At 35.8% G+C, this 14,307-nt stretch overlaps 1 protein-coding gene across 7 annotated transcripts in view; it reads left to right on the forward strand.

The window, feature by feature from the left end:
• LOC150095252 (uncharacterized) overlaps positions 1-14,307 on the forward strand; it is a 542,725-nt gene that overhangs the window by 135,414 nt on the left and 393,004 nt on the right. For all 7 annotated transcript variants that reach the window (XM_090410531.1, XM_090410526.1, XM_090410528.1 and 4 more), the window contains one exon: positions 2,568-2,696. In XM_090410531.1, coding sequence (XP_090266657.1) covers positions 2,568-2,696 — 129 coding nt within the window. The remainder of the gene's footprint in view (positions 1-2,567; positions 2,697-14,307) is intronic.

Consider the following 14,307-nt stretch of genomic DNA (forward strand, 5'->3'; position numbering starts at 1 on the left):
TGCAGAACTGCTGAGCTCAGGACTAAATGAAAAGAATTTGTTAGCCCTTGGCACTTCTTTCTCATGGTTTAGATATAGAGAAAGAGATTTTCTTCCTTACTTTTCAGAGGAAGGTGATTTAGTTTATTGTAGCGATATTCCCAGACTTGATAAGCAAATTCAACATAAAATATGAAGTCATCGATTGGAGGTTATTTATCGATTCCTCAAAGCTGTGCTTCTCCATAATTACAATAAGTATGCTTCAGTACCAGTAGCACATTCCATTCACTGGAAAGTTTAGTCTTCATTCTCAGCAAAATTTAAGAACATGGATGGACAGTTTGCAGTGATCTTAGTCATATCTATGATTTTGGGAAAGCAAAGAGGATACACCAAATACTTGTGCTTTTTGTGCAAGTGGGACAGCCGAGATCGAGAGCAACATTGGATCAAGAAGGAATGGCCAGAAAGAGTCACATTAGAACCTGAAAGTAAAAATGTGTTACAAGAAACTTTGGTTGCTCGGGAAAAAATCCTTTCACCTCCGCTTCACATAAAGCTGGAATTGATGAAGCAATTTGTCAAGGCTTTCAAAAGAAGAAGAGTGTTTTAAATATGTTTCAAACTACAACTACATCTGTGTTTAAATAATTTCCGGGATTATCTACAACAAAATTGAAAGAAGGTAGTTTTATCTGTCCGGACATCAGGAAACTTATGAAGGATAAACTGCTTGAAGAAAAAATGGCAACTGTTGAAAAAGAAGCATAGAAAACTTTGAAAGAGATGGTGACCAAATTTCTAGGAAATCACAAGGATCCCCAACTATAAAATGATTGTGGAAGACATGCTACAGAAATTGAAGGATTGAGATGCTCCATGAGCTTAAAAGTGCACTTTCTCAACTCTCATTTGTACTAGTTTCCTGAGAATCTGGGAACTGTCAGCAAAGAGCAAGAAGAGTGATTCTACCAGCACATCAAGGAGATGGAAAGAAGGTATCAGGGCAGGTGGAATGCAAACATGATGGCAGACTATTGCTGGATGCTGAACAGAGACGACTCGGGAAAAGAATTTCACAGAAAAAGTTCAAAAAGAAGCTTTGAAGGATAAAGAAAGACACTTCAATGAAATATAAAGTATGAACTAGAGATTAATCTTTATTTACTTTAATTAAAAAAATTTTTTCCAATACTTTCATTCCAAAAATGTTTATGGAAAATTTTAAATACTGTTATTTTATTAATATAATGCATTTTAAAGCTATTTTACTGTAATATTGATATCCATTTTATGAAAAATCCTTACGTGATAGAGAAAATGGAAGAGATATTTGAAATCAGTGATCAAAAATAAATCAGAAACAGTTAATAGTTTCCAGACAACTTTTCATGACTCGAATTTTGCAGGCCTGTGTAATTAATCACCATGATGTAGAGAGCTTGCAGAACAATTTAAATAGGTTGACATTATAGGCAAAATATGATGGTTTCCTGTTTAATGTGGAAATGTATAAAGTTATTCATTTTGGGATGAAAAGGTTACAACTGTGTTACATTGATGGAACAGTATTCTATGAAATTGATGAATTAGAGATTTGGGGGGGGGGTGTTAGTGGATAAGACATTGAAGTTCATAGGGTATTTTGCAAGAGTGGCCAGAGTAGCTAATAGGATTAGTTAGTTATTAAAGAACATACAAATAGATATGAGAAAGCTATCACTGTGTGCAGTTTTGGTCACCCGTGTTTCTTGAGGATAAGGAAGCAGTAGGGAGATCCATTGGCAAGTGACCAAGATGATGAGTGGTCTGTGGAATTTTCCCTACGAGGATTGATTGAGGGTTTGTGGGTTGCAGAAGTTGGTTTGATAAATAGAAAGAAAAGAGGCAGAATAATAGAAGCATCTAAGTTATTACAAGGATTTTGTGGAATTGATGCAGAGGAAATTTTTCATCATGGGGAGGTGAGGGCAATAAAAGTACAACTACCACAGGCCATCAAGTAGTTTGGCAACAAACAAAAATGCCTTATATTGATCATGATTGTTTTACAAAAATTTTAAGCCTCTGAAATGTTTCAGATTCTCACACAATGTAACAAAAAAATCAATTCTATACCATGTTTGGTCTGCTTTCATTAAAAATCTAACTGCCATAGACCTAGGATATGATATGTGCAATGTGACAGCAGTAACTAGCATTGTTCCAACATGTATACAGTAATTTAATGTTTTTATTCTGGTTAGTTATATGTATGAATTGGGTAGTTCTGGTAACATCTGTTCAGTTTCCTGTACAGTTTTTGCTAATCCCCCCCCCCCCCCCAACGATGTAAGTCTGATAATTTACGAAACCTGTAGGATTCTTAAAATATGTGGTCTCAATACTGGAAGCTATCTACAGAGAAACTTTATTTAAAGGAGAGGGGGGGGGATTTAAGGACCCAACACTAGACAATTTTTTTTGTTACATAACCAAACTGATAGTTGTTCTCTCTGCATATGAATTATATCTCATAACATATTATATAATGCATTTAATTTGGAATAGATAAGTAAATAAAATGAATACTTTTAACATTTCAGGCCCAACAGAAATCATCTTTTTTAGATGATAATGACTGGTTTGGGCTTCCCCTTGGTAGATATGAAGAGAAAAAACGTAAGAAACTTGCTGAAGAAAGACGTGATGATTACAATAAGTTTTTGGAACAAGTAAGATTTATTCACTGTGAAAAGGCTTTAATTTTTTTACTTTCTGTACTATTAGCATTCCTTATCTAAGAAACATTTTGTATTTTGCTTTATACAGGATGTCCACATTGGACCTCCCTAGTTTCAACATGTTATTACTACTTAAGTGTATGGACCATGGTGTAGAAATTGTACAAATGAGAAGGAACACTCACCAAGTTTTTATTTAAAAAAATCAGTACACTTCCATATTGCTCCTTTAGTAGCACGCACAATTTCAAGTCAATAGTCTACCTCTGACCAGGTTCTCTGAAGCATGTCAGGGGTGATGGAGGACACAGTAGCAGAAATGCGATGTTTCAGATTCTCTAGCCTCTCCACTTTAGTTGCATAGACTGTATTCTTCACATACCCCCCCCCCAAGTAAAATCAAGTAGGGTAAGATCCGGCAATCGTGGTGGCCAGGGCATTGGTCCTCTATGTCCAATCCACCACTGAGGGAAGACCCTGTTGAAGGAGTTGTGGAAAGATGAATTTTCCAGGATGTTGAGGTAAATCATTCCATTTTTTTCTTTTAAGGTTACACGGTGATCAGTATTCATATTTATGAATTTAGGGACACAAAACACACATGTTGAAATGATTATTTTACTTATTATTAATAAAATAACAATTGATGTTTTTTCAACCATTATATTGAGTTCATCATCAGAAAGATACATGTGTATGTGAAAACAAGCTACATGCTCTTGCACTGTACAAAGGTAAATTGAATCTATGCTGTTAATTGATCTTTTACATAGCCTGACCTCTAGTGGTAAAAAAAAAAATACAATAAACCCTGCTAAAGTCCTCCCGTACTAAGATTTGTACAGTTCAGGTTGCTATGGTAAGATTTTCTTCTGGACTTGTACAGTTCAAGTTGCTATCAAATGTTAAAAAAAAAAAAAACCACTTCAAGTCTTATTGTATTGAGATTTTTCTTTGGCTTGTTCTGGTTGCAAACGGGTCCTCCACATTCTTGAAATGTTACTGTCATTTTTGTTCAGGTTAGGATTGTGTTTGAGCATTTCACATGCTTCTGTAAAAGATCGATTAGCCACGTAGATTCAATTTACCTTTGTAGAGTGCAAGAACATGTAGTTTGTTTTCATATATATATATACACATGTATCTTTCTGATGATGACCTCAATACATGGGTTGAAACGTGAATTGTTATTTTATTAATTCTTGTAAAAAGGCTTATACGCTGGTTAAACATGATAACTAAATACTTAAGGAATTGACAGCCTACACTAGAAATATAAATTAAATCAACTTTAATATATACTTTCTGATATTTCGGCAACGTCACATTGCCATCTTCATGAGAACTTAAGATAAAGACTCGTGCATGCAAGTACTACATAACAGCAAATGAGAAACGAAGCGAAGCAGCTACCGTTTTCCTAAAGTCCTGATGGTGCCCCCTGGTGGGCTATATTAGGTTTTTTTGCCTTTGGGCTGAAGTTCTTCTGATATATGTTTCCCAAATTTGGGGCAGTCTCATGCATCCAAATTTGTTAAGGTTTGGCATGTTCCTAAGGGCTGAAGCTGATTCCATGAATAGTCTTTCATATTTGAACTTGCTGTATTACTGTGGCTTTCTTCCACCTTATTCTGTGGCGAGTAGCCAGAGCATGGTCTGCAAGCCCAGAGTAGCTGTACTGGTGAAATCGGATGTAGTCCTTGTGTTCTGAGATTCTGATATTTGCTGTCCTGCCTGTTTGGCCAAAGTAGGACAATTTCACATTACACAACATTTATCCTGGAACTGTAACACACGTGTTCCATGACACTTATCCGGACATTGTGCCTATCCACTTTTCTGCTGACATTAAAAGCCCCAAATTTGGGAAACATATATCAGAAGAACTTCAGCCCAAAGTCCAAGAACACCTAATATAGCCCACCAGGGGGCACCATCAGGACTTGAGGAAAATGGTAGCTTCCTTGCTTCGTTTCTCATTTACTGTTATGTTGCACTTGCATGAATGAATCTTTATCTTAAGTTCCCATGAAGATGGCAATGTGACGTTGCCGAAATATCGGAAAATATATTTTAAAGTCGATTTAATTTATATTTCTAGTGTACGCTGTCAATTCCTTAATTATTTAGTTATCATATTATTTTATTAATAAGTAAAGTAATCATTTCAACACGTGTATTTTGTGTCCTTAAATTTGTAAATATAAATCATTCCATTGATATTGCTTTCCACAAAAAAAAAATGGACCAATAATAGCATTTCATATTACACTACACAGACATTTACCTTAGAACTGTCACGCACGTGTTCCATGACACAGTGAGGATTTTTACTCCCCCATATCCGGACATCGTGCCTATTCACTTTTCTGCTGACATTAAAAGTGGCTTCATCTGAAAAGAAAATCTGGATTCTCATTGATGCGTTCCAGAATTTCAGCTGCAAACATTACCCGTTGAGGCTTATTTTGTGTGATTTCCTGCAACTTATGAACGGTGACCTTGTGAACGGTGGAGTGGGGTATTTGCAGTTCATGTGCTGCTCTCCTAACGGATTTTGTCGGATTTCGCACAAAGGTCTCTTGAACCTCTCTTCCTTCTCTTCTGATATTGGCTGCTTCCCTCCTCATGCTGTTTCAAAACGCTTCCTGTTGTTAGGAAATTTTCTTTCCACAAACAGCTACTCTTGGGGTTGTGTGCTGCCATTTTGTACACCTGACAGAAATTACGCTACACTGCTTTGATGGATTTCAGCTTAGCTAACCACCACACAACTTGCGCTTTCTCTTCCCCTGACACCATGTTTAAAACTATGACAAAACTATGACACCCTGCCCAGTAGCGGCACTGCAGTGTGACGCAGGAAAACAATTCAGGATGAAACTTGTAGGGTCTCTGGAATGCTTGAACTACCCAAACCTTACATATTTTCACACTCCATTTTGTGGACACCATGCATTGTAATCATGATAGCATCCATATAGTGAAATTGATTTCATGTAACCATTTGTGTAATTTCACTGCATGCAGATTTTTATAAAATTGTTTGAAATTGTATTATAAATGCATATAATTTATATAGGATTTTTTTTTCTTTTTCCAATTCTGCATTTTATTGGTCATTGCTTGAATCCCAGATACCTGATTCTTCGTTAACAGTGTTTTGTGGTGATTTGCTTTTTTGTTTTTTTGCATGTAGGAAAGTTGAGCAAGTAGATATGGCCTTTCAAAATGACAAGGAAACCTATACCCAATCTGACAGAAATTGGAACCATTTCAGACTCATAGGAATATGCATAAAATGGGAAAAATTTACCTGGTAGCTAATTCCTTATGCACTAAAGAAAAAAACCCAAAATACTAAGAAACACAGATAAAAATAGCAAAAGAACTCAAAGAAAAAAAATGAAATCTTAGCATGAAAAGAACTACTTTAAAAAACTGTTGCATAATCTAAAAGTTTTAATACTTGGATTGGCTGGTATAATAACAGAGGCTATTGAATAGAGGAAAGGAGCTTTGAAAACAACTACTAAATATCTGCAGTAAAGCTAGCTACAAACAACATTATATTCCTGTAATGTTGTTTGTAGCACTACTCTCTACCAAACTAAAAATCTTTGACAGAACGCTTCTGAACTGAATTGAACCATATGTAATATCTCTTCTGTTCAAAAATCCAGCAGGTTTTTTGAAAGGCAGAAGTATTGTTCAACACATCTCAAAAACTTTCTATTCAATTGATAAGGATGTTAAAAATTCTCAGTTATGGCATATAATTACCATGCAAGAGTAATGATTAATGAAGAGATGACAGAGAGCTTTTCTATTTCTACTGGGGGTTCTTCAGAGAGACATATCTTCTTATTACCCTTGACTACATTTTCAGACTCATAGGAAATAGGTATGGAATAACCCTTGAAAATTCAGTAGGTCAAACCCACACAAGGCTCTGCTTTGCAGATGTGCTAATTGGTTCTAACATTCAGACTGCTTCAAACCACCTAGATAAACTGTGTAAAAATGGAGCATTGATTGGGTTGGCAGTCAACAAAAAGTCTTAAAAAAAAAAAAAAGGAAACTAAGCTAAATGGCCACATACTTAAGTAAAAGATTTTCAGTACCTCGGTTGTTATATTGATAGTCTGACTGACACAGTGAAAAGAAAGCACAAAGCTCTTCAATTCCATAAAAGCCTAACTAATATCTAATCAAAGGCATGTTATCCCATAGCTATTGATGATAATAACTGTACATTGAGTGCTGATGTACCATGTCTGTACAAAACCACAGTCAGACCGTATTTACATGTATCCCAGACACTGAACTCAGTGTGCAGTTCATATCAAGGAAGCCAGCAAAGATCCCTAATAGAAATAATTCAGAACTGTCAGCTTTAGGTTGTTAAGACAACAATTTGGACATCAGTACTCACCTATGTTCAGTGTTCTTACTCTCTACAGACAGCTGAAGGACAGAGAAAGAGGAGGAAGGCCATGTAAACAGTTTTGTCAATCCATAATCAAAATTCTTTTTGAAAATGACTTGTGAATCATTTGACATTTACCAGTTGACACATAACAGAGCAGCTAGGCTCATCTTCACTTAATGGAATGCATTTTTTGAAAATTATGGAAACAACTACCGTGTTTGAATAAAAACTTTAGTTTAATATAACTAAAATCTATATTAAAATCTACATACATAATTTTCAAAAAATGCATTCGGATCACCATGTAAGCTTAAAAGAAAGGATTCACTTAATAGACTTTATCTCCATAAGTTATATGCATATTTCTGTGTATATATATTCTTATTCATACTTGAATAAACTATGAATAAAGAAAGTGCAGAATATAATTGAAACTGTTAAGTTGGTGAGAGAAGCTTAGTAAACATGAGTGAAAAAGGAGCTTTATTTGCAGGGAGGATAGGGATTTGAGTGGAACACATTACCTGAGTGGATAGCAAATATGCATGGTGAGAGAATTCAAGGTGAGATACAATTACTGTTGTGTGTAGAATGGAAAGTCTCTCATGATGATCATAGTGATATCACTTAGACCTTGAAAGATATTATTCCAACTTCATTCATAATGGTTATTTTTCAAGTTGTTGAAAGTTTTTTCCCACTTGGTTATAAATTAAATTAAAGATGCCAAGAAATTATATTCTTGGTTTATCCTTTATCCAAGTGTAAGCAAGCAAAGTGCCTCTATATACCAGTAGTTTAGTTGTGAAGATATACTTCTTGTGCAAACTTTTTGCTTACACTTGAATAAAAGATAAACCAAGAAATGCTGTTTAATCTGTTCATTAACGATATAGGGAAGGATCTAAGTGGAACAATTCATTTGTTCGCTGATGATGCAAAGTTGGGTAGGGCAATAGTGAATGCAGAAGATGTCAAAGTCTTGCAGGATGACTTAGATAGATTGGAGTTCTGGGCTAAGGAGAATGGATGTCAATTTAATGTGACAAAATGTAAGGTTATGCATTTTGGAGTGAAAAGATTAGCAGCAGTATACCACATTGGTGGAACTGTACTCCAAGAGATTGATGAGGCCAGGGACTTGGGAGTGTTGGTGGATAGGGAGATGAAGTTTAGGGGGCACATTGCAAAAGTAGCTAAATCAGCTCATCAACTCACTTGGTTGTTGAAAAATACCTTGACGAGCAGAGACAAGCAAGTTATTGTACCTCTGTACTGAGCCTTGATAAGACCTCATCTCGACTACTGTGCCCAGATTTGGTCACCTCGGTTCCTTCTTGATGTGGAGGAGGTGGAGAGGATCCAGAGGCGAGTGACTAAGATGATAACAGGTCTATGGAATGAACCATATGAGAACAGGTTGAAGATTTGTGGGTTGCAGAAACTAGTTGATAGGCGGAGGAGGGGAGATATGATTGAGACATTCAAATTGCTAAAGGGATTCTATAGGATTAATTCAGAGGATATTTTTGAGATCAGGACTGGTGGTGGGAGAACTAGGGGACACCTATGGAAGCTGGGCAAGAGTGTGGTTATCAGGGGTGTTAGAGCTGGGTTCTTTACTTTTAGAGTGGTAAATGAGTGGAATAAGCTGCCAGAGTCTGTTGTGGGTGCTATGACGGTGAACGAGTTCAAGACAAGGTATGATAGATACTGTGAGAATGTAATCGCATAGTTGTGTGGACATGATGTTTAGGCCTCCCTCGATGAGTCTAAGGACTCCTGGAGTCGCCCGAAATAATAATAATAAAAAAACATAGTTTCTTGAAATCTTTAATTAATTTTCCAAGTCTTGATTTGTAAAAAAAAAAAAAAAAAAAAAAAGCCCTGTAAATAAAAATTGAAATGCACACTTGTGTTACTCAACATAATGAATTTACAATAGATACTCACAACCCATTAAAAAAAAAAAAAACTTTATTAGTAATTCTGCTAATATATTGAAACCATTGTCTCATCAGAGCAAGATGAGACATAAAAGAAAATAAACAGATAATAATGACAGCTGCTATGGTTATTAAGTGGACATTGCAGATAGCAATTGACTCTTCATGTATTTGATTCAGATTCTTAATAAGTACCAGGTAATCAAAAAGTGCATGTGGTTTTCGGTAGTTTGCTGCAATGACTTGTTTTATTTTGTAGTGGTTTGCAGAGCACAAATTTTATGTGCATCATAAGGCACAGATATGTGTCAGTTAATCGGTGTGCTCTAACTTTGTGCATACTATTATGTTGGAGGTTTAATGGATTTTTTACAACACTCAATAAGAATTAAAATAGAATTTAATACTTCCTATATTTCGTCCTAGTCACTAGGACATCTACGGGGATTACAAAAACAATTAATGCAACATGCACACACAAATCTTACAATACTAAGCCCAACCACGTGGGTGACACTAAAGTCCTATCTAGGTGGAGCGCCCTCTAAGGGCGGTAGTAGGTGGCCTGGAATGTAAGGTGGGACCTCTGGTGATGAGTGTTTCCCAAATCTTCGGAAGCTTAATGCAACCGTATTTATTAAGATTTGGTTAGTTTCTGAGAGCTGCTGCTTCTAAGAAAAGTCTCTCTTTCTTGAATTTGCTGTGGTGGAGCATGGTGGTTTTCTTCCATGATACTCTGTGGGTGGTGTCCAAAACATGGTCAGCCAAGCCTAAATGGCCATAGTTGTGTTTAACGATGTACGACTTGTGTTCCTCCAGGCAGGAGGAACACAAGTCGTACATCGTTACATTAATTGTTTTTGTAATCCCCGTAGATGTGCTAGTGACTAGGACGAAATATAGGAAGTATTAAATTCTATTTTAATTCTTTTTGAGTGTTGTAAAAAATCCATTAAACCTCCAACATAATGTCCTCACCGCACTTAAGCCTCTACACAAGAATTGGTGCATACTCTTTTTCTATAACTTTGAACTCTTTTAAAATATCAGTTGAACCTGGTGTAATTCAGGCTTGTTTGCTTTATGAATTTAAACTCGGTTCGAAGACTTCAGAAGCATTCCATAAGATATGTGTGGCATTTGGAACAGTTGTGGTAGCAGAACATATTGTGCAGAAATGGTTTAAAAAATTTGTTCCTGGTGATGAATCACTTGAAGATGCACCACATTCAGAAAACCTCCATTATTGATAATGAAGAATTACTTGCCGCTGTTGAAAATAATTACACATTAACATCAAGAACTTTCAGAAATGTTTAACGCGAGTGGTGAAACAATTCGTTTATACTTGCATCAACTGGGAAAATCATGGAAGCTAAGCAAATGGATCCCATATGCATTATCAGATGACAATAAACTTAACTGTCAATTTGTTCTTCACTTCTTTCACATCATAAAAAAAAGCCATTTTTTGGATTATTTGCTCATTGTGATTAAAAATGGATCTTGTACTCTAATAGGAAGCATACTTATTGTTTGGTTGTCACCAAACGATCCGGTACTGCACACTTCAAAGGCACTGCTTCATCCCCAGAAGACTATGCTTTGTGTTTGTGGTGGATTGGAGCCAGTATTGTCCACTACAAGTTTTTTGCTTCAGGCTAAACAATTACAGCCGAGATCTACTTGATGCCAGAAATAGCCATGGCTAGTTAATTGGAAGAAAGTGTTATTCTTAAAGGACAATGCAAAACTTACCTGAGAAAATTTGTGCTTTACAATGGGAGATGCTCCCTCATCCTCCATATTCTCCTGATGTTTCTCCAGGTGCATATCAACTTTTTCTGGTGTTAGACAATCACATGCGAAATAGATAATTCCTCAATAAAACAGAGATTAAAGTGCAGGTTGCTAGGTTTATTACTTCTAAAGACAAAGCATTTTATAAAAGCAAAATTTATAAACTTATTTCTCGTTGGGAAAGAGTTGTAGATTGTGAAGGTACTTATTTTAATGAATAAAACCGGCCTGGTTGGCCGAGTGGTTAGCGTATCTGCTCTCCAGCCAAAAGGCTGCAGGTTCGAATCCCACCACGGGCTTGGATGTCTGTGAATGTCTGTGAAAATACTAGTAGTGATGGTTGGCGGTAGATGCCGTTGGTGTAGATGATGAAGGTAGTTGCATTTGGTGGAGACGGAGAGTTGTAGAGTACGTGCCCTCTCTCGATGAGTCTTTGAACTCCTTGGAGGTGTTACTTAATAATAATAAAAAACATTTTATGAAAATTTCTGCAGTTGTTTAATTTTATTATGAAAAACTGCATGAACTAACAGTTATGAAAGTTTCTTAAAACTTTCATAAGTGTTATATAACGAGAGAACAAAAAGAGTAAGAAAATAATGTGTACAGAGCTTGTCTGAAGGGGAGCTCTGTCTCATTCCATTGCATGGTGGTGTGTTTATTTTTTAAATCTTTAAACTTAAACTATTTAAGTACCAATATACTTATGTCCATTATATGAAGCTTCAGTGGCGAATTTAGGTAGCAATTTACACTTTTGTAATATAGGCAAATATATGAGATTAGTTTTTAACTTGGTCAGTAGATGATGGCACTATTATCCAGTTTCTAATTCTCTCACTCTATAGTCATTTATTTATTTTTCTTTTTTAATATATATATATATAAGAGGATTTATGATTATGTATCATAGTGAAATTATGAAATAAATAAACATCTGAATTAACATTAATCAGATGTTTGTAAATATTGATAACCTGTATTTAAAAGTTCTTATAACTATAAAGTGTATTCCCAAAACTTTAAATAAATGTCTAATCCTTTTATTATGATATCTCTTCATCAATGTTCAGAACCACATTTTCTAAACCAAACCTGCCTATCTGAGGAAATAGAGTTTCTTGAAAAAATAGTTATCAAAACATGGCTTTCAACAGAATCATATGTTTAGGCTTAGGTGCTAGTTAGAACTGATGTTAGATGCTTAATGGGATGAAACCAGCATGAGTTATGAATTAAAAGTTTAAAGTTTAATACTTCCAATGTTCCGTATTTGCCACACACATCTTCAGGAGTGCAGTATAAATTGTCAAATGCAAGCAACAAAAATAAAATTGGAACTTAGTGGACTAAAGTACTAGCTAGAAAGAGCATGCTTTGTGGGCACCAGTAGGAAGCTTAGGTTATAAGCTTCCTACTAGTGCTACTATTAGGTTATAACTTGGGCTTCATAACTATGTCTTGGGAAGATGAACGCCTCTCACATTTGAATTTGCTGCAGTGAAAACTGGCGGTCTTTTTCCCATATTGATTCTGTGTGTGTGTGTGTGTGTGTGTGTGTGTGAGTGTGTGTGTGTGTGTGTGTGTGTGTGTGTGTGAGAGAGAGAGAGAGAGAGAGAGAGAGAGAGATCAAGACATAGTTCATTAGACTTGACACTCCCAGGTTGTTACTGCAGATGAATGTTTTTTTATATTTTTCCAAACTGATGGTTGATCATCCAGTCTGTTCATAGTAGACCAACTGACAGGAGGACATCATCATTATCAAATTCCTGACATGTACCCTAAAGGGGTGTACAGGATATGATAGTACTACATGAAAAATTTACAGCATTACTAACTTCCTATCTACAATTTTCCTCCAAATCAGGCTGTTACTTGTCAAGTCTCTAACATTATCAGATCTTATATTTCTATCATCTAAGGCACTTTGTACTGTATCAATCCACCTATATCTTGGTCTTCCTCTGGGTCGTTTTCCTGCCAGCCTGATAGAGAACACTTGTTTTGTTAATCTTTCCTTACCCATTCTGTTTACGTGACCATAACACCTGAGATTAGCTCTGCTGACGCATTCCTGGATGCTGATAATGTCAAGTTCTTTCCTAACATCCTCGTTTTTAATATGATATTGCCATTGATACCATCTGTTCATGCCTCTAATCTTTCTCAGGACTCTCATATCTGCTGTCTCTAGTCTTTAGTCAAGTGTTTTATTTCTGACCCAGCTCTCAGATCCATAAGTTAAAACTGGTTTGAATACTGCTTGTATACAGCTAATTTAGTGTTCCAACTAATTTCTCTCTTATTCCATATGAATTTATTCAATTGACTTCCTACCATACCAGATTTGTTGATTCTGTTGTCCATTTCTATATTTAATTTACCATTTCACTAAAAATCGTGCCTAAGTATCTGAAATGTTTTACTTGTTCCACAGGTTCTCCGTTCACAACACAGTTGACATTTTCAACAATTCTACTTATTTTCATTGTCTTTGTCTTTTTACTGCTGACCTTCATGCCATATCTATTACAACAGTTATTCAGTTTAGTCAGGGAATCTTGCAAACTTTTAGCAGATTTATTTAGAAGTATAACATCGTCTGCATAAAGCAAAGAGCTGACATTAACATCTCCAATTCTGATATCATGTTTAGTACCACTTTCCTTCATAATGTGATCCGATATGGATAACAGAGGGGACAATGTACATCCTTGTCTCATACCAGATTTAACATTAAACCATCTTCCTGTACTTTCTTCAATTCTAACTGCTGACTTGCGACTCAAATAAAGACTAAGTATTGCTTGATATAATGCCCCATTTACACCATATAACTGTAGCGTATTAAATGGCTTCTCTCTTGGCTCCTTGTCATATGCCTTTTCCAGATTGACAAAACTTAAATTCAGATCTTTGTTATATTCCCATGCTTTCTCAACTATTTGTCGTATAGTGAAGATCTGATCCTGACAGCCTCTATTTGGCCTGAATTCAGCTTGTTCTTCACCAAACTTTTCTTCCAGAATTCTTCTCAACCGTTTCTCAAGTATACTTGCATAAATCTTGCCAGGAACACTCAGTAGGGAAATACCTCTGTAATTCTCACATTCAGTTTTATTTCCCTTTTTATATATGAGTACTATTAGAGCTCTACTCCAATCATCAGGAATTCATCCCTCTGTCCAGGCTTTCTGAACTATGCAGTTCAGCCACTGTAAGACTTTTATACCACCATGCTTCAGCATTTCTGGTCGAATATCAACTACTCCTGCTACCTTTCTACATTTCAAGCCTTTGATGGCTTTTTCTACTTCAAGTATGGATATGTATTCCTAACTGTATGCCTGTTGAGTGTTTATTACCACTGTACTATCACTGCTTGTTTCATTTAGCAATTTTTCGAAGTAATTACTCCATA

This window comes from Typopeltis vanoorti, chromosome 20 (assembly GCF_054136105.1).
Source record: "Typopeltis vanoorti isolate ZY-2024b chromosome 20, IOZ_Tvanoo_1.0, whole genome shotgun sequence".
NCBI lineage: Eukaryota > Metazoa > Arthropoda > Arachnida > Uropygi > Thelyphonidae > Typopeltis > Typopeltis vanoorti.